Source organism: Rhamphochromis sp. 'chilingali' (assembly GCF_963969265.1).
Source record: "Rhamphochromis sp. 'chilingali' genome assembly, chromosome: 22".
Taxonomy (NCBI): domain Eukaryota; kingdom Metazoa; phylum Chordata; class Actinopteri; order Cichliformes; family Cichlidae; genus Rhamphochromis; species Rhamphochromis sp. 'chilingali'.
Genome location: NC_137950.1, coordinates 2,610,558 through 2,630,397, shown reverse-complemented (window position 1 = coordinate 2,630,397; position 19,840 = coordinate 2,610,558). Strand labels below are relative to the sequence as shown.

Here is a 19,840-nt window from a genome sequence, read left to right as displayed (position 1 = left end):
TGTTGTACACTGCTTTTGCTAAGTTAAATCAAATCCACACTCCAGCGCTGTGCTACACACACTAATGTTGTATTTTCTGAGTTAGACGTTTTAGAAAAATTGAACTTTTATGAAATTGATCTTCTAATCTCAAAACAAACGCCAAAGACAAACTGTTTCAAATATAGTTGGACCAACCTGGACACAATGTAACCATTGATTTGGAGGAACTTAAGGATATCTTGTGCTTTTTCTCTGTCTTTGGATTTTTCTTTGGCAGTCAGTGTGTCGTAAGGAACCAGCAGTGGGTGGTTTCCTCCACCTGGAACAGAGCAGCAGGGCAGAGAAGAAAGATAACAGACTGTGGCAGCACTTAACTATGTGACATCTTAACATCTACCAGGTTACTGGTGGTCCATCACAACTTTGAGATCGAATTTTCATCTATTCAAAACACCAAAATGCAATTCAAAAAGTGATAATAAAATCCGGTAAAGTAAGTACCAATCCAAAGGAAATTAATACTTGTTTTACCAAATTCTATAAAGATCTGTATTCTAGTAAAATTAAACCCTCTCAAAGTGATTTTAGCAACTTCTTCGATCAATTATCTATTCCCCAATTAGATGAAGCCCTGAGAGATGAAATTGATTCCCCTGTCTCCGAAAACCATCTTTTAGGAACAATCCAAGCCTTACCACTTGGAAAGACAGCTGCCCCGGATGGATTCGGTAATGAATTCTATAAAGCCTTCCAAAATAAAATTACTCCTCTCATGCTCAGGATGATAAATGACTCTGTTAAAAATAAAAGGTTACCAACTTCACTTTACGAGGCAAATATTTGTTTGCTTCACAAAACTGGAGAGGAGGAAGGCGACCCAGCACATTATAGACCCGTTGCTCTTTTAAATTGTGATCACAAAATCATAACCAAAGCCTCAGCTACAAGATTGAGCAAACATGTTTCAACAATTATACATCCTAATCAAACAGGATTTACTCCTGGTAGATGGTCATTTAATAATGTCCATTTATTATTAAATACAATTTACTCAGGTTATGGAAAAGAGGCTAAAACAGCAGTACTTTCTCTGGATGCTCAAAAAGCGTTTGATCAGATTGAACGGTCTTATATATTTGAGACTCTAAAACAATTTGGTTTTGGGGAATATTTTAGGGATTGATTAAAATGATTTATCTGTGTCCTGCATTCTCACCAACGCAGATAAATCCTCCCCCTTTCAATTAACGTGGAGTGAGACAGGGGGATCCCCTCTCACCGCTTCTTTTTGATATAGCTCTGGAGCCCTTTGCCATTAACATAAGAAACCACCCTGGTATACAGGGAGTTAAATTTGGGAATGTTGAAAGTCTTGTTAATATGTATGCAGATGATTTACTCATCTGCCTTTCCGAACCAGAAATTTCATTCCCTAATCTTTTAAATTGCATTAAACACTTTGTGAAATTATCAGGATATATGATCAATTGGGACAAATCTGAATTTATGCCAATAACAGATAATCTATGCCCAAAGTTTCTCAGCTCACTCCCATTCAAATTAGTGACTACATCTTTTACCTACCTTGGCCTTAAGATCTCTAAAAATCCCAAACTCCTCTATAAATCGAATTTCTTGGAAATGCTGGACAAGCTCAAAGACGATATTAGAAAATGGAAACTGCTTCCTCTGTCTCTGATTGGTCGAATAAATTCAGTTAGAATGGTGTCTTTGCCACGATTTTTATATCTTTTTCAAAACCCTCATATTTATTTGCCACTTAAATGTTTTAAGCAGCTTGATTCATTGATTCTTTCTTTCATCTGGGCAGGAAAACCCCCTCAGATATCCAAGGCTCATCTTCAAAAAAATACTTCCAGTGGGGGGTTGGGTCTCCCTGTGTTTAGACATTATTACTGGGCAGCAAATTCAAGAGCTCTATTGCACTGGCAGTGGGGTTCGCCTACTGATTATTGTTATAAGCTTCCTGTCTGGCTCCAGGCAGAGGCAGCAACAGTATCTGAAGCCTCATTACCGGGCTTACTGTTTTCTAACACGGGTTCTTCTATTAATTCGATCAGTCGTAATTTTGTTGTTAAACACTCCTTAAAGATATTAAGTCAAATTAGGAAATCTCTTAAACTACCGGACTTCTCAGTAAGAATACCAATAATACATAACTACGTGTTTAAACCAGGTAAAATGGAGAGGGTGTTTTTAGAATGGGGGGGAAAGGGACTGAAATGCATTGAGGACTCATATATATAGATGACAGATTCATGTCTTTCCTTCAACTTCAACAGAAGTTTCAGTTACCTCAATCATATTTTTTTCGTTATCTTCAAATAAGGAATTTTGTTCAACGAAACTTTTCAGACTTTCCACTGAAGCCACTAAGTCTTACTGATATAATTCGGAAAGCAGATTTTAAACATCTGATATCTCAGTTTGTGAAGTGCTTTACAATCCCAGCTGATTCTGATGGAATTAAGAATACACGGGCTGGAGACCTCGGTGTTCCTGTCTGAGGACCAACGGTCAAACTGTTTGTCCAACATTCAGAAAGGCTCAGTAAACGCCAGATATAAAGTAATCCAGTTTAAAGTCATTCACAGATTACACTTTTCTAAACTTAAACTTAACCGGATCTATAATTCTGTATCCCCCTTATGTGACAGATGTAATATCGGTGAAGGTTCCCTTGCACATCTATTTCGGCATTGCCCTGTCTTGAAAGCTTTTTGGAGCCAGATTTTTACGTGGTTTTCAAACCAATTTGGGAAAAAAGTACCACTTGATGGTACACTGGCTATACTTGGATCATTTGCATCAATCGAATCTTTTTCCTTAATTACAGTGGGTGTGCTGGCTGCAAAGAAACTTATTCTTTTACAGTGGCGGTCTTCTTCGGCCCCGTCTTTTAACAGGTGGCTTAATGAGATGGTGTCTGTGGCCCGGGTGGAGCAGATAAGATTTGATAGAGAGGGGAAACTGGCGAGTTTTTGTACGATTTGGCAGCCATTTCTAGAATTCTTAAAAATTAACTGATCATAATTCATGCCTCACACTCCGCGTGAATTTTCTTATTTTATTTTACTCTTTATTTAGTTAATATTGTTATAATCTTTTCTTCTTCTTTTTTTCTCCTTCTTTTTCTTTTTTCATGCTTATAAGTTCACAAATGCTAAATGTAGTAAATGTCCTCAGTTGAATCTGTACAAGCATGCTGTGTTTAATTTAAAAGCAAAAAATAAAATAATTAATAACAAAACACCAAAATGGACAAGCTTCTAACAGAGAAACTGCCATGCCAAAATGACTGTACGGCACTTCAGTTAATATGCAACAAAAATCAAAGGGTTGGGTAAAGTTGCTATAACAGCAACTGTAAAGCAGAGGTGTGGGGAAATGGTATTGATCTTCTAAACAGCACTTCGCAGAATTCCATCTGTTTTATTTTTACAGGCTATGCATAAAAAAGAAGTCAAGCTTTCTGTGTTATCTGTTTGTGATGGCAGAGAAACAAGGAACACCCTGTGTGTGTGTTTGCTGTGTAAGATTTACCTCTGGCTTCCAGCTCCAGTTTCTTTTTCCTGGACCAGATATTATGATAATTCTCTGCAAGCAGCTCTGCCATTGACTGGAGAAGTAAATGTTTGACATGTGACTCTTTTACACTGCACTGATCAATTCATCCATCAATCAATCTGCATTATCAGCTCCCATGAGTAATCTGGCTTTGCATGCATTGTGTTCTTGTGAATAATTTACCTGCAAGTCTCTGGACAATGTCACATTACTCATATCAGTGGGTCTTGGACTGAAAGCTGAAGCTCCTTCAAAAGAAAGCTGTTGGAGATTGAACACACAGCATTATATATGATGTCACCTTTCCCTTTGATCCATAATAAGTACCTCGGGAACAAATGTAAGAATGGGTGGTGTTCATATACACCTGACTGGCCTGTGATATCCTTCTGGGCTTGTTGTGAAGGTTGACAGAGTCTCCCTCTCTGATCCTGTCAATGCTCCAACCCCATGAAAGCATGGTCTTCAGAGACTCTCTGATGGGCCAGCAGTATGTCTCTTTATCCTGCAAAGTCACAGTTTGCTTTCAGATGTACTGCAAAACCCGAACAAAGCATGAACTCAGACACACCAACACATGATCTTCTGCAGGATCATTTGCTCACATGTCTGTGCCCACATCAGCTGATACATTTCCATTCATTCAATTAGTAAATCTCATTTGATTACTTTGCAGTTATTTATTTGTAACAAATGTTTGGAATCATGTTTGTTTTTCGTTCCACTTCTCACGTGTGCACCACCCTGTGTTGGTCTTTCACCTGGAATTGTGACAAAATGTGGAAAAGTTCAAGGGGCTGAATACTTTTGCAAGCCGCTGTAATTATTAAATAATAAAACTGATACGTTTCTCTTTTGCAACAAATATTATATAACACAATGGAGATGAAGTGTATGTAAATAAATATCTAAAGTTTATCTAAAAGAAAGAGAAGAGAAAAGTGGCACCCCTCAGCCTTTTAGCAGATATACCGATGGTATCATTTCAAAATCCTACATCACCTCATTCACAACAATTTCAGAAAACTCACTTTGACCTTGAGGTCGAGGTCACTGAGATTTTATCTCCTCTGACATTTTTAGTAAATGCACCTGTAGTATCAATTTCAGAAAACTTAACCTCTGACCGTGAGGTCAGTGAGATTCAAACTCATCTCACATCTTTACCTGTGGTATCAATTAGAGGCTCCTACGTTTCTGAGTTACTGCATTCACAAACGTAGGTGTTCACGCTCAGCCACCAGGGTGACGACAACACCCCATCAGCCTTTTACTGCTAAGGAGTAAAAACTGACTCATTCAGTTTTCAGGTATGAGTTTGGTGTAGTATTTCAGCAAACTGTAAACACAGGTAGCTGTCCAGCCAGGAGAGCTACCTGTGATTCAATACAGATTCATGCCATGCTGTTTTTCATCATTACTAAGCTATCACTGACCCAAATGTAGCACTCACACAAACTATACAAATCTTTTGTAAAATATAGAAAGCTCCCAACTTCCACAGAAAGATGTCTGCATGCAGACTACCTTTTCAGACAGGCTTTTGTATGGTTTCAGGAGTGGATGGCTCTTGCTGATTTCACACATCTGGTCTCCATATGACCAGCCATTGGAAAACTACAGAATATAAGTTCACATTTACAGATCAGATTTTACAGCAACCAAAAGCAGTTCTATTTTGCTACATTTCGTGATGACAACAAGAAACACTACGAAATTTTTAAAAAGCACACAAACATTTTCCCCTCAATGTTATTCAAAGTTTACAAGAAATATTTCTTTCTCTAAAAAAGTATCAGCAGAATAAGCTGGTATATTGACATTTATGTCAATCATTGGCTTAAAGTATAGTATACCATAAAGTTTGCCAAACAGCATACATATGTAACAGAATGTTTTATATATTATAGCTGTGGGGTGTGTTCTTCTATGTGTAATCATTGGGTGCATTTGTTATCAGTGACTGTGAAAGACTGTTGATGTACCACACTGTTTTTGTCGTCATGGTGAGGGGAAAAACAGTATGATCAGGAAACACAGAACAAGAATAAAAATCATACATACCTTTTCTATACACCACTTCTCATGGATGTGCTCCGCATATCTGGTTATAAAACAATCCAGTTTCTCTGGAACAGTCACACTGTCAAAGCGAGAAAAAACAAACTACTGCATTAGAAACAGAAATACAGAGATGAGAAAATAGAAATCTGCATCTGGATTTGTGTCAGTGTCCAGTGCCAGGAAATGACTGAAGGCACTCCAGTGGAGCATTATGGAGTCCTGCATCAAAGACTGAAATATAAATACAAATAAATATACAGTTATGCTCATAACTTTTTTTATTATTTCAAATGTGTTAATCGCCAGACTGTACACTTAGGAATTTATCTCTCAGCAGTCAACGCTACACTATCACTTAACTATCGGTTAGCACCAGTGAGCCAGCTGAGACCAGTCCATACACGTACCATAACACTGCCTAGGACACTGCTTTATAATATGAAGCACATTAAGGCCACTACTTTGATTTGGAGCTATTAAGGTGGAGATGAGGAGATGATGGAGCGGGTCAATGCTGGGCTCAGATCTACCCCCCGTCCCAATCCCTTTTTGTCCCCCATAAACCCCCCACCAGAGCGGCCAAAGGTTCGCCATCGAGCCCCACCCTCAACAGAGCAATCGAAGTCACATTGCCCAGCCTCGCCCCCCTTAGTTCCTCTTCATGCCCTGTCTCCGCAGTCTGATGCGTGATGTGTGGAGGGTCCGGGCTGTGAGGATTATGGCAGTGATGACTTTTCCCGGGAGAAGCTGGGACCCTGTTTACTAGAAGGTTTTAAAATTTCTGTACTTTTAGGTGACAGGAGACATGTGGCCTGGTCAAAACACAGAGAGCTGCACTCTAAAAGAGCTTTAAACATAGTAAACATACCTTGTGTGCCACAGACTGCTCCCAAACACGAGGGGACAAGTAATACCTCTAAAACACTTAAGTTGGCTTTATTAAACATTAGATCTCTAGCTGGGAAAACATTTTTAATTAATGATTTAATCACTGAGCACAGCCTTGATTTTATGTTTTTAAATGAAACTTGGTTGGACCAAAGTAACAGTGGAGCTGTTCTCATCGAGACGACCCCTCCTAACTACAGTTTTATCAGTGAGGTCAGGGCGAGCAGGAGAGGAGGAGGGGTTGCTGTCTTATTTAATGAATCATTTCAATGTAAGCAGCTATCTCCTGGAAGTTTTCAGTCTTTTGAATATGTGGCTTTACAGCTGAAGGCCCCATCCAAAGTTGTGTTTCTTAATGTTTACAGGCCTCCCAAATACTGCACAGACTTTTTTAATGACCTCAGTGAACTGCTGTCTGTGATCTGTGTTGATTTTGACTGTGTAATTATTGCTGGGGATTTTAACATTCATGTGGACAACCCTCAGGACAAAGGGACTAAAGACCTGAGTAACACTCTGGGCAACTTTGGGCTGACTCAGCATGTAACAGAGGCCACACATAATAGAGGACACACTCTTGACCTACTGATCTCCAAAGGCCTGAGCATTTCAAAGGTTACTGTGTCTGATGTGGGCCTGTCTGATCATTACTGTGTTTTCTTTGAAAGTAAAATCTCAGCCCACACAAATATATCAACAACAGTGATCACAAAACGGTGTATAACTGAACACAGTAGTGCAATTTTTAACCAGGTCTTCCCATTAACACCTGACCTGCCCAGAGGGTCAGTCAATGAGCTCGTCAATAGCTTCAATGCTAAAATGTTAAATGTCATTGACACTATTGCTCCCATTAAGGTGAAGGTTATCTCTGGAAGGAAAAAGTCTCCATGGAGAAACTCCACACTGGTGAAAAATGAAAAAAGAGAGTGTAGGAAAGCTGAGCGCAGATGGAGAAAAACAAACCTCCAGGTTCATTATGACATCTATAAAGAGAAACTTCACAATTATAATTTACAACTGAGGAGTGCAAGAAGGTCCTACTCCTCTGACATCATCACTAAAAACAGCCATAATGCTCGGGTCTTATTTTCTACAGTTGACAGGCTAACAAACCCTCCTGTGTCAGTGGCAGCTGAACTTCATTCAACCATGGCCTGCAATGACTTTGCCAAATTCTTCACTGAAAAAATCCAAAAAATTAGACAAGCAATTGGTACATCAACAGCAGATCCAGGATATGTACTGTGTCCACCAAAAAACTGTTTAAACACCATGAAACAGTTTCAACCTATTAACAGCAAAGACCTGGAGGACATCTTAGGTCAACTGAACTCCTCCTCCTGCTGTTTAGATGTCCTGCCAACAAGTTTTTTCAAAAAGGTCTCAAAGACTTTAGAGTCAGACCTGTTACAGATCGTCAACTTTTCTTTATTATCAGGTGTGTTTCCAGAATCACTAAAAACTGCTGTAATCAAACCTATACTGAAAAAGGACAATCTTGACAAGACACAAATGAACAACTACAGGCCGATCTCAAATCTCCCGTTTTTAAGTAAGATCATTGAAAAAGCAGTTTCTCAACAGCTCAGTTACTTCTTAAAACAGAATAATTGCTACGATGCCTTCCAGTCAGGTTTTAGACAGAACCACAGCACTGAAACCGCTCTGACCAAAGTGTTTAATGACATATGTCTGAATACAGACAGTGGAAAAATGTCAGTCCTAGTTTTACTGGATCTCAGTGCAGCATTTGATACAGTTGACCACAACATATTACTCAAACGACTGGAGAACTGGACAGGTCTTTCAGGAACTGTACTAAACTGGTTCAAAACATACGTAGAAAACAGGAAATACTTTGTATCAATAGGTAACTTCACATCTGAGCAGACAAGTATCACATGTGGAGTTCCCCAAGGTTCCATCTTGGGACCCCTTCTGTTTAACATCTACATGCTCCCACTGGCACAGATTATAAACAACAACAAAATAAACTATCACAGCTATGCAGATGACACACAAATATATATCACAATGTCACCAGGAGACCGAGGCCCTGTACAGGCTCTTGGTAAATGCATTGAGGAAATCAATGACTGGTTGTGCCACAATTTTCTCCAGCTAAACAAAAACAAAACTGAGGTAATAGTCTTTGGCGCCAAAGAAAAACGATTACAGGTCACCAGAGAACTTCAATCTATACATCTAAAAACCACAAACCAGGCGAGAAATTTGGGTGTAGTGATGGATGCAGACCTAAACTTAGAAAAACACATTAAGACAATAACAAAGTCAGCTTACTATCACCTCAAGAATATATCAAGGATAAAAGATCTGATGTCTCAACAGGACCTGGAAAAACTAGTCCATGCATTCATCTTTAGTAGGCTTGATTACTGTAACAGCATCTTTACAGGTCTACCTAAAAAATCAGTCAGACAACTACAGCTCATTCAGAACTCTGCTGCTCGAGTCCTCACTAAGACCAAAAAAGTGGACCACATCAGTCCAGCTCTGAGGTCCTTACACTGGCTGCCTGTCCGTCAGAGGATAGACTTTAAAGTTCTGATGCTGGTCTATAAAGCTCTGAATGGTTTAGGACCAAAATACATCAGTGACCTCCTGACCCAGTATGAACCTTCCAGATCCCTCAGGTCATCTGGATCCGGTCTTTTATCAGTTCCCAGAGTCAGAACCAGACACAGAGAAGCTGCATTCAGCTTTTATGCTCCTTATATCTGGAACAAACTCCCAGAAAGCCTCAGATCAGCTGAAACACTCAGTTTATTTAAATCCAGGTTGAAGACTCACCTGTTCTCAGCTGCATTTGAATAAAGCACCAAATCCACACTTTAAGCTTAAATTTCAAAACTTACATTTAACTACTGATTTTATCTACTGTTCTGATTTTATCTGTTTTGATTTTATATACTGTTGTTTGTTTGTTTGTTAATTAGTTAGTTAGTTTATTTGCTTGTTTTATTCAATTTTAAATCATGCTTTTTATTTGTTCTTGTTTCTAATGTCTCTGTAAAGCACTTTGAATCACCTTGTTGTTGAATTGTGCTATACAAATAAACTTGCCTTGCCTTGCCTTGCCTTGCCTTAAATAAAACTCAGTTGAATTTCACATTCTTTCCATGATGTTTGTTGGAGACCTCTTCACCCATGATAGTATAAAAACTTAAAGTTCAGTTTTGAAAATGTTAAATACATGGATCAAACTTTACAGTTGGTTTGACCATTCAGTCATTTGACACTGCAAATCACCAAAACTATTTCCTGTAAACATCCGTTCGTTCTTCCATTTCAATCTAATCTAGTAGAAACAATTTAAAAGAAAATAAATACAGAAAAATAATATTCTTGCACACAAGCTTCCTCATAGATCCCAACCCACATGTGGAGGTTACTTCTGAAACTGGTAAAACTTCATTTAGCCTGTTGTTGGCTGGGTTGTTACTTCTTCAGACCTGTTTGAATGAATAGCATTGTTATTCATTTTTATTTTCTGTTAGAATGCAACTTAATATTTTGATTTATTCTTTAGATTTCTTTAATCTCTTAAATTGTGCAAAAGTCTTGAGCCATATTTTACATAAGAGGCCAGACTTTCACCTAATTGTTCCTTTTTTAAGTTCTCCTGAAGGCTTCAAAGAACAACTTTGAAGGTGTTTGTTCTTTGGACATTGGCTTTTTGAATCATTTTAAGTCCTGTCTTCATACTTTAGAGGGGAATGTTCTTTCAATGAAAGTGTATTCAACCACTGTCAACTTGACAGATGTGCAGGTGTGCAACGTATCAGCTGTTTGTGCTGGGCTATGTCTTTAGAAATGTGAACAAAAAAATGAAGAAACCTCATAGTGGACATTAGAAGACTATTAAAAACAAACAGTCTGTGCTACTATGTGAATTCCATGAATTTAAGGCTTTCCTACTTGATAATCAGTTTTTGTTGTTTCCTTTGAAACCTTCGATTTGTTTCGAGGAGGAGAGCACGTGCTCTCCCAAGATTAAAAAAAAAAGACGGAGTTTTCATGAATGCACCTCTGTGCTGAAAACTGTTTCTGGACTGAGCAGCCTAAATAAACTGAACAGGCATATTCTGACTTGATCATTCCATCAGGTGAAAATTGCTTCTGGATATTTATAAGTTACACGCTGTTATGAATTCAACATGATCTCACAATGTTTGCAGGTCTGCAAACGCAGGTCTGTTACTAAAACACCAGTTTTAGTAACAAACTCTCAACTGCATACTTTTAAAAATGGGATTTTAACAGTAATGTAAAAACTAAAAGTTCTTCTGTAATTATTTTTATTAAAAGAGAAAACACATTAATGACATTCATTAAGATGTACAGACAGGCAGAGATGGGGGTTGGGGAAAATACAAAGACAGTGACTGTTTTTACAACAGCGTTCTGTAAAAACTTCCTGTCAGTGATTCCTGAAATACCATTTACAAGTGTTAAAGACAGCATAGAGAGGATACCTGGGCTGGGGTTTGGAAGTTGTTGGCCTTCTGTGGGGGGTCGGAGAACTGTTTGAACCTAATGTGTGACAAAAGAATCCACTGCCCTCTCTTACCTGTCTGTAAAAGCCCTGCAACAATTTATCAGAGATGCACAGAGCGCGGACGGAGAGAAAATAAAGGTGGTTCACAGCAGGCAACTTGCTGCATTTTAAAATGATGCGATCCATACATTATTAGTAAAACTACTCTTAAGAGATCTACGTAACATATTTAACAAATTGTGTTATTAAAGTGTTTATTTATTTATTTAGTCGTTGTCAGGATTCCGACAGTTCTTTCCAATAAATTGTGGTTTATTCTCTACATTCAGGTTGAGGGTCATATGATGATGAAGCTTTGATTGCACAATCCCAAGAAAGATATGGAAAAGTATAAAATAAGTATCAGCTGTTAATAATCTCCTGATGGCAGAGTTGTTGTTATCTGTGGGCGCTGGAAACGCTGTTTGTATAATCGCTCATTAAGACCAGTTTGAACACTAATAACTGTTAATTCTGTCCTACCTGTAGCAGGTGGAGTTTTCCCACCTATAACTAAATAAATACATGATGCAGGTTGGACACTTATTTGTGGGACGTGTAGCATTTATTGACTGCAAAATTTTTGAACCAGAGTATTGACATGAATTGCAAAGGTGAAATACCAAGATTAGTGACAGACAGCTTGAATAAGCAGCCAGGACTGTGATCATTACCATTATGACTGTTCATTTATTGGGAAAGTTTAACTGGCGGGAATTACCAATAGTTTTAAGCACAGTGCCAGACCCTCGTGGTTCTCTCCTTCAGCAGCAGTTCACTGACCTTATTTAATCATCAGAAAAATTAAAATAAAGTGCCAAATATTTCTGGCAGACAGCACACACACATACATATTGTTGTGCAGTTGGGGCATGTTTAAATTAAAATTTAACACGAACTACTGCATTGATTTAGTAACTGAAAGGTCAGACACTTTTTTGAGGGACAGCCTTGCATTTGGAGTGTCCATTTCACAGGGTAATGTTATAAGAGGAGTCAGACAAATGTGATTTCACCAGTACTGCCAAACGTAACTATCTGTGATGGCACTATGACTGTTCGTTTATTAGCAAAGCCAATGCATACAGTAACTGGCATGGCTGGAATGCCCACACATGTACAGTAGATGCTCTGGTCCCTCTCCTGCAGTACAGTAGTGTTTCACTGACACCTATAAATTTAGACCAGAGCCCGACATATTTCATCATTAAAAGCATCATTACATTGTTACTGCTGTCATGGTGCTCTCTGTCTGACCTTTTGTATCTCTAAAAATATACTTTTCTCTTACAGGACCAACCAATCATCAACTTCTGCTTAAAATGTGATTTTCATGTTTTAATTTAAAAAAGACATTGTCGTGCCATGCTTTCATGTCCAGTAACATTACTGAGGAATAACCCAAGAATGCAAGCATCACTTTTTGCTTTGTATCTTGCTTATTCCGTGTGCACAACCTCTGTAAATGAATGGACTTCCATTAGCACTGCGCCCCCTGGATGATGCACAAGACATTACACTGTTTTTTATAAATGCTGCTTGGGAGCGTTAACCTGTTCCTGTTCGCATTGTACACGTCACAGGCGGGGAATATCATTACAGTCACGGATCAACCGGCCATCAGGCAGGAATCCACCAGGTATCTGTCATTGTCCTGTCAGGAATGAGGTGGTTATTTTAAGTGGCTGTATCTGTACCTCACGTGTTTGAGGCTTGGCCAGATGTTGAGGAGGGTTGTTGTCCTAACCCAGAAAAGAATTCTGTGATCGTAGACATTTGGTGCTGCTGAGCTAACCAGTGAATTCCTTCTTTTTTGCCACTTCTAAAATTCTTCCAATCTCTCTCATATGTTTATTTTAGTTTTTCAACCTGAAGTCCTGTTTGGTAGCTTATTCACTCTTAATACTAACTTGGGCACTGCCGGTTTAGAAATTACAGAGAGTCCCTGTTATCACCAAATGCAAGTTTGCTACTCAAATCAATCCCTGGCTCCTCATATTTGGATGTTGACATGTGCCTGGGGGAGGATACTGAACCCTAGTTAAGTGTAAGCATGTATGTGTTTCTTAAATAAAGAATGTTAGATAAATAATGTGTGTGTGTGAGCGAGTTTGAAGTGGATTATTCAGAGTAGAAGAGCATTTATGCACCTTTAAAAATGGGGGAATCTGCATAAAATGGCTTTGAACAGTTAATGCAATACTTTTGTTAACCCCCTGCTTCAATTATATCATAATGATTGTTTGATTTAAAATCCACCATGTTGGTATACAGAGGCAAAACAACAAGACATATCATTGTATCATTGTGCAAAGCATTCTAACCTGACTGTAAGCCAAACAAGTAAACATGTTACAAAGAAGAAAAAGATGTACATACTTGGTGGTGTCTGCAGGCTGTGGTGTGAAGTTTCCTTCTGAGTCCATAGATGACTGTTTCTCCATCATGGCCATGTAGTTGGACTCCATATACTCTGGAGGAAGAGCTCCAGCCACAGCACTAAGACATGGCAGCGCCAGTTTAAATAGCTCCTGGTCGTACTGCTACATTACAACACATACACAGTATGTAAGTGTGTTGCTTCAGACATTATTGTGAACATTGAAGGCTGTCTGTTTATCATTTGTTTAAAGCAAATAAACTTGGGGAATATTCAGAATCTGTCATGAGGGTGAAGTGAGGGTTGAAATAGAGAATTCCAGGCACAGCAGATAAATTATGAGTTTTATTAAACAGTGTGTCCAAACAAAAGGCAGAAATCTATCCAGCGAAGATTAGAGAAACATAGGGAGAAGAGACGGGCAGGAGTGGGTATACTGGTCTCCCTTGCTCCCTGCCTCCTCTTTCCCAATGGGCTTTACTTGGAGGATGAGCGGGATGCTTCCCTGCACCTTTTGGTCCTGATTGGTGTTTTTTGCTAATGTGCATAATGAGAGGCCCAACATTCTTTTGGAATCATTGGGTGGTGTACGCACCATCTAGGGACTATCGTGTTGCTGGTAGTAGGCAATGACGGTATAACTTGGAGAAGAGTGAGTGGGAGTAACGGCCTTGTTATGCTTGTCCATAGAAGTGCGACCCGTGTGCATTCTTTGAGCTACCACTAGATGAGCCTCACCTTGTGGGACAGGGCATCAAATATTCCCCAGAACATTTTCCTAGAGAGGTGCAGCTCTTCATCTGACGCTACTCCAAAATTGCCCCAACCTCCAGCCAAACAGTAGTACTTCCAGCAACGCTCGTAGTGATTGGTCAACAGCTGAGAAGTCAAAAGCACATTAATTACCAGTCAATATATGACTGAAGCCAAATGAGTAAGTAAGGTGTTACTGTAATTCAATCATATTTTCCCATAACAACTTAATGCACTTAATCAGTAACAACATTAGTTACTAACCATACAATTATACTGTTATTTGTGCTTCACGGATTTTACAGTTTTTCCACAAAGGGCTAGTGCGCATATTTTATAAATCTAATGGTAATTTGGTGTGTGCATTTGTTTTTTTGCACTGGGTAAGAACATTTCTATGTTTCATCTGTGCGTTTTCAGTGGGAGAAACATCATCCAAGTGACGTCTTCAGTCTCAGCTGACTGTAGGTTTCCCCAACCTTATAAACATTTGCATAATGACTGAAACTAGCACCACTGAATGAACAATGACCAGTCAAGGAGGTCATTTACATGAAAAGGGAAAGACCATCTCTAAATCGAGGAGGGGGCCTAAGGGTACATCTCTGGCCATCTTACAATGCTGTGATTGCAGCCATTCCCAACTCTCTGTGAGAATTTGCATATTAAGGATCAAGGAACTGACCTCCCAGCCCATTGTCCCTTCAGTGGTGCTAGTTTCAGTCATTGTGCAAATGTACTGTTTATAATGTTGGGGAAACCTGCAGTCAGCTGTGCATGAAGATGAACTGAATCAACCTTTTGGCATATTGATGAATGTTCCCCACTGCATGTAAAAAGATACACACAGTTGAATGGTAATTATGTGTAATTATCTGAAGTTCAGTTCAGTTCTTTTTTATTTCAAACATATACATTCACCAGCGTTTCATGAAATCATTCCATGCAGTTGTTTGAAAAGGAGTAGGCAGAAGTATATACTTATTTAGCCCCACCCCCTCAGGTTTACATCCTCATCATCTAAATTTGAACAACAAAAACGTATACACCGCCTTCAACTTAGAACATAACATCACAAAAAATATTTTCTCATGTTCAACTAAAACTATATTTAGATTTGCTAATTTGCAGAAGAAAATAAACATGAGTTTGACTGCTGTCTTGGGTTAATTGCATTTTCTTCATTCTTATACTTATTTAATATTTCTTTTTTGAGTTTTATTTTAAACTGGTTTATATCACTGCTGACCTTTATTTCTTCTTTTAACTCATTCCAGAATTTAACTCCCGCTATTGAAATAGACATCCTTTTCAATGTTGTTCTTACTCTTTGTAATTTTAAATACCTCCCTTCTCTTTCTAAGAACCATTTACTTATTTCGATTGGGAGCATCCCTTTCCTTGCCTTATATATTATTTGCACTGTTTTAAACTTCACCAGATCCTGGAATTTTATAGCTTGCGTCCTAATAAAGAGTGCGTTTGTGTGAGCCCTATACCCTAATGGCCCTTTTCTGCATTATGATTATAGTCTGAGTATTACTTTTATATGTATTTCCCCAAACCTCTACACAATAACTCATGTATGGTAATAGCAAAGCACAAGTGCCTCAATTCTATGCTTTATATTAACTAAAATGCCATATAACCATTTAGTGTAGTATTTATATTCGTTTATATTTATATTCGTTTATATTCCACCACAAGCGGACACGGTCACCGCCTTATGCGAGCTGCATGAGGCACTCACACAGCACCAGACACAACACCGGGACGCTGCGCTTATTGTGACGGGGGACTTTAATAGCGCCAACCTCAAACGCGCAGCGCCGAACTTTTATCAACACATCACCTGCCCCACCAGGGGTGAAAGGACACTGGACCACTGCTACACTACGGTCAAGGACGGCTACAAGGCACAATCCCGCCCCCCGTTTGGCAAATCTGATCACGCCGCCATCTTCCTCATGCCAAAATACAAACAAAGGCTGAAACAGGAAGTTCCGGTTCAGAGGAAGGTCGCGCGCTGGACGGATCAATCGGTGGCCGCGTTACAGGACGCACTCGATGACGCAGACTGGGGCATGTTCAGAAACAGCTCCGACGATGACGTCAACGTGTTTACGGAAGCGGTTGTGGGATTCATCGGGAAACTAGCGGATGATACCGTGGAGACAAAGACTATCACAACGTTTCCCAACCAGAAGCCGTGGGTGGATAAAACCATCCGCGATGCTCTGAGATCCCGCACCGCTGCCTACAACACGGGACTCATGACGGGGGACATGGACCCGTACAAAGCCGCGTCATATAACGTGCGGAGGGCGGTGAAAGAGGCGAAGCAGCGCTACGGGAGGAAACTAGAGTCACAACTCCAACAGAGTGACTCTAGGAGCCTGTGGCGGGGACTAAGGACAATAACGGACTATAAAGCACCAACAACCGGTATGACGAACGCGGCCGTGACTCTGGCAGACGAGCTGAACACTTTCTATGCTCGCTTCGAGGCTGCAGCTAAGGTCTCCAACAATGCTAGTGTTAGCGGCGCTAACGGCTGCAGACAGGAAGATACTGCCAGCACCGGAAACGTGCTCGTCATCTCCGAGCATGAAGTAAGGAGAGCCTTCAAGAGAGTGAACACCAGGAAAGCAGCAGGACCAGACGGCATCCCAGGTCGTATCCTAAGAGACTGCGCATACCAGCTAGCTCCTGTGTTCACTGAGATATTCAACATCTCTTTATCTCAGTCGGTGATCCCCACATGCTTCAAAGAGTCCATCATTGTTCCTGTCCCGAAGAAACCCCACCCTGCTTCTCTCAATGACTATCGCCCTGTAGCCCTCACCTCAGTAGTGATGAAGTGCTTTGAACGCCTGGTCAGAGACTTCATCATTTCTTCACTACCAGACACACTGGACCCACTACAGTTCGCTTACCGTCCAAATCGTTCCACAGACGATGCCATCTCTCATCTCCTCCACACATCACTCACTCACTTGGACACTAGAAGGGGGAATTATGTTAAAATGCTCTTCATAGACTACAGCTCTGCATTTAACACCATAATTCCCTCCACACTCACCACCAAGCTGGAGCATCTGGGACTCAGCTCATCTATGTGTCAGTGGATCTCCAACTTCCTAACTGGCAGACCACAGGCAGTAAGGATGGGCGGACATGTCTCAGCCTCCACCACTCTCAGCACTGGAGCCCCCCAGGGGTGTGTTCTGAGCCCCCTGCTGTACTCTTTGTACACATATGACTGCGTGGCTACTACCAGCTCCACCACCATCATCAAGTTTGCTGACGACACCGTCGTGGTGGGCCTGATCTCTGATAACAACGAGACGGCCTACCTGAAGGAGATTAGGAATCTGGAGAACTGGTGCCAGAGGAACAACCTCCTTCTAAACGTCAGTAAGACAAAGGAGCTGATAGTGGACTTCAGCACTAAGCAGGAGAGGAACTACCAGACCCCCGTCATCAACGAGTGCCCAGTGGAGAGAGTGGACAGCTTCAAATACCTCGGAGTTCACATCACGCAGGACCTGTCATGGTCCTGTCACATCAACACCGTGGTGAAAAAGGCCCGACAGCGTCTCTACCACCTCAGACGCTTGAGAGACTTCCAACTGCCCTCCAAGGTGCTCAGGAACTTTTACTCGTGCACCATAGAGAGCATCCTGGCGGGAAACATCTTAACCTGGTTCGGGAACAGCACCATGCAGGACAGACGAGCTCTACAGAGGGTTGTGCGGTCAGCTGAGCGCACCATCCGCTCCGAGCTCCCTGACCTGCACTCAATCTACAGCAGGCGGTGCTGGACCAAGGCCAGGAAGATCGTGAAGGACCTCAGCCATCCCAACAACAGACTGTTCTCTCTGTTGAGGTCAGGAAAGCGATTCCGCTCCCTGAAGACCAACACAGAGAGACTGAGGAGGAGCTTCTTCCTGCAGGCGATACGGTCTCTCAATCACACCACCACACAGTCCTGACCCACACATACAGTTCTTACACACACACTGGACTTTCTGGACTTTGGTTTTGCACAACACTGGTCACTATATTCTTCATTTCCGGTTAATACTTGTACAGCTGCTGTTATTGTGTATATATTTATTTATATTTAGATTTCTTCATACATTCTTATATAGTTCTATATTGTGTATTGTGTATTTTGTTGTACAGTTATTTTATTTTCAACTTTAATTTATATATTTATCTTTATCTTATTCTTCCCAGTTAAATTTACCCTTCATTCTAATTTGTGTTGTACAGTTATTTCATTTTTAACCTTAATTTATATTTTATTCCTTCCTAGTTAAATTTACCCTTTTTAATTTTTCATATTTATTTCCTATCTTATTCATAGCCTTTTCCTTTTTTGTTCTCTTTAGGTCACGAGCAGTTGTCCAAGCATTTCACTACATATCGTACTGTGTATGACTGTGTACGTGACAAATAAAATTTGAATTTGATTTGAATTTATTAAGTGGACACGCCCTGAAAGTAGATAACAGGGAACCATCCTCTAGTGGAAAGTTACTGAAACATGGTTGTTTTGACTAGAATGAGAGAGCTGGTAATAATAATGGATTGCATTTATATAGCGCTTTTCGAGACCGTCAAAGCGCTTTACAATTCCACTATTCATTCACACACTGGTGGAGGCAGCTACAGGTGTAGCCACAGCTGCCCTGGGGCAGACTGACAGAAGCGAGGCTGCCATATCGCACCATCGGCCCATCTGGCCAACACCAGTAGGCGGTAGGTGAAGTGTCTTGCCCAAGGACACAACGACAAAGACAGACAGAGCTGGGGATCGAACCGGCAACCTTCCGGTTACAAGATGAGCTTCCCAACCCCCCTGAACCCCAAATAAATAATAATAAAACTGTTAAGTGTGCGTCACCATTTTGAGATCGGCGGCTGTAGGAGCCATATGAGTTGTTCCTTTTTTGATTAAGTGGGTTGGTTTAAATGGACTCACTGTATTGGTGCACGGGTGTGGGGCGTGTCTCATGGGTGTGGTAGATGATAAATGTGGTTGCACTCACCTCTTGATGTTGATGAGCAGAAAGGTAGGGTGAGCATGAGGCAAAACTTTCTGTTGAGCGCAGCTTGAATGATTTTGATGTATTTTAACTGTAACTTGATGGTTTATGTATATTTATGCACTAATTGATGCCATAGGCCAAGTTGTAGTTTGGCATAGTAGTTAGTGCAGTTCTTTGTGAGTAGCAGTTATTTGTTTGTGCAGTCTGTGCATTTGTTTAATAGTTACTCCCAGGCGCTGATTTGTATATTGGACAGTTGCACGTGGAATAAAAGGAGTAAATGGTACAGAAGTGTATTTTATGTGTCTATTGTTGCGCGTCATCTGTGTCCTCGTGTTTAGCCTGCCGTGGCCGTTGGTTGAGCCGCAACAGCGGCACTGTGTCATGCAGGACGCATCTCGCTTCTAGAAGTAATTTTGTGAGACAATAAAGTGTGAAAGGATCTACTGAGCAGTGTTTTGTCTTCCATCAGATGCCTCTGAGGAATCAAAAGAACGCGGTGAAGTGTTGATATTTAACACAATGCATCTTTGGCCATGTTATAGAGTACTGAAAATGTAATGTAAT

General features: G+C 40.4%; 1 protein-coding gene across 1 annotated transcript in view; it reads right to left on the bottom strand.

Annotated features, from left to right (window-relative positions):
* ryr2a (ryanodine receptor 2a (cardiac)) overlaps positions 1–19,840 on the bottom strand; it is a 316,621-nt gene that overhangs the window by 107,367 nt on the left and 189,414 nt on the right. Inside the window, exons 55-62 of the mRNA XM_080872616.1 lie at positions 14,202–14,342; positions 13,463–13,626; positions 5,635–5,713; positions 5,098–5,187; positions 3,938–4,075; positions 3,754–3,831; positions 3,547–3,622; positions 178–301 (exon numbers count right to left, since the gene is read on the bottom strand). Coding sequence (XP_080728742.1) covers positions 178–301; positions 3,547–3,622; positions 3,754–3,831; positions 3,938–4,075; positions 5,098–5,187; positions 5,635–5,713; positions 13,463–13,626; positions 14,202–14,342 — 890 coding nt within the window. The remainder of the gene's footprint in view (positions 1–177; positions 302–3,546; positions 3,623–3,753; positions 3,832–3,937; positions 4,076–5,097; positions 5,188–5,634; positions 5,714–13,462; positions 13,627–14,201; positions 14,343–19,840) is intronic.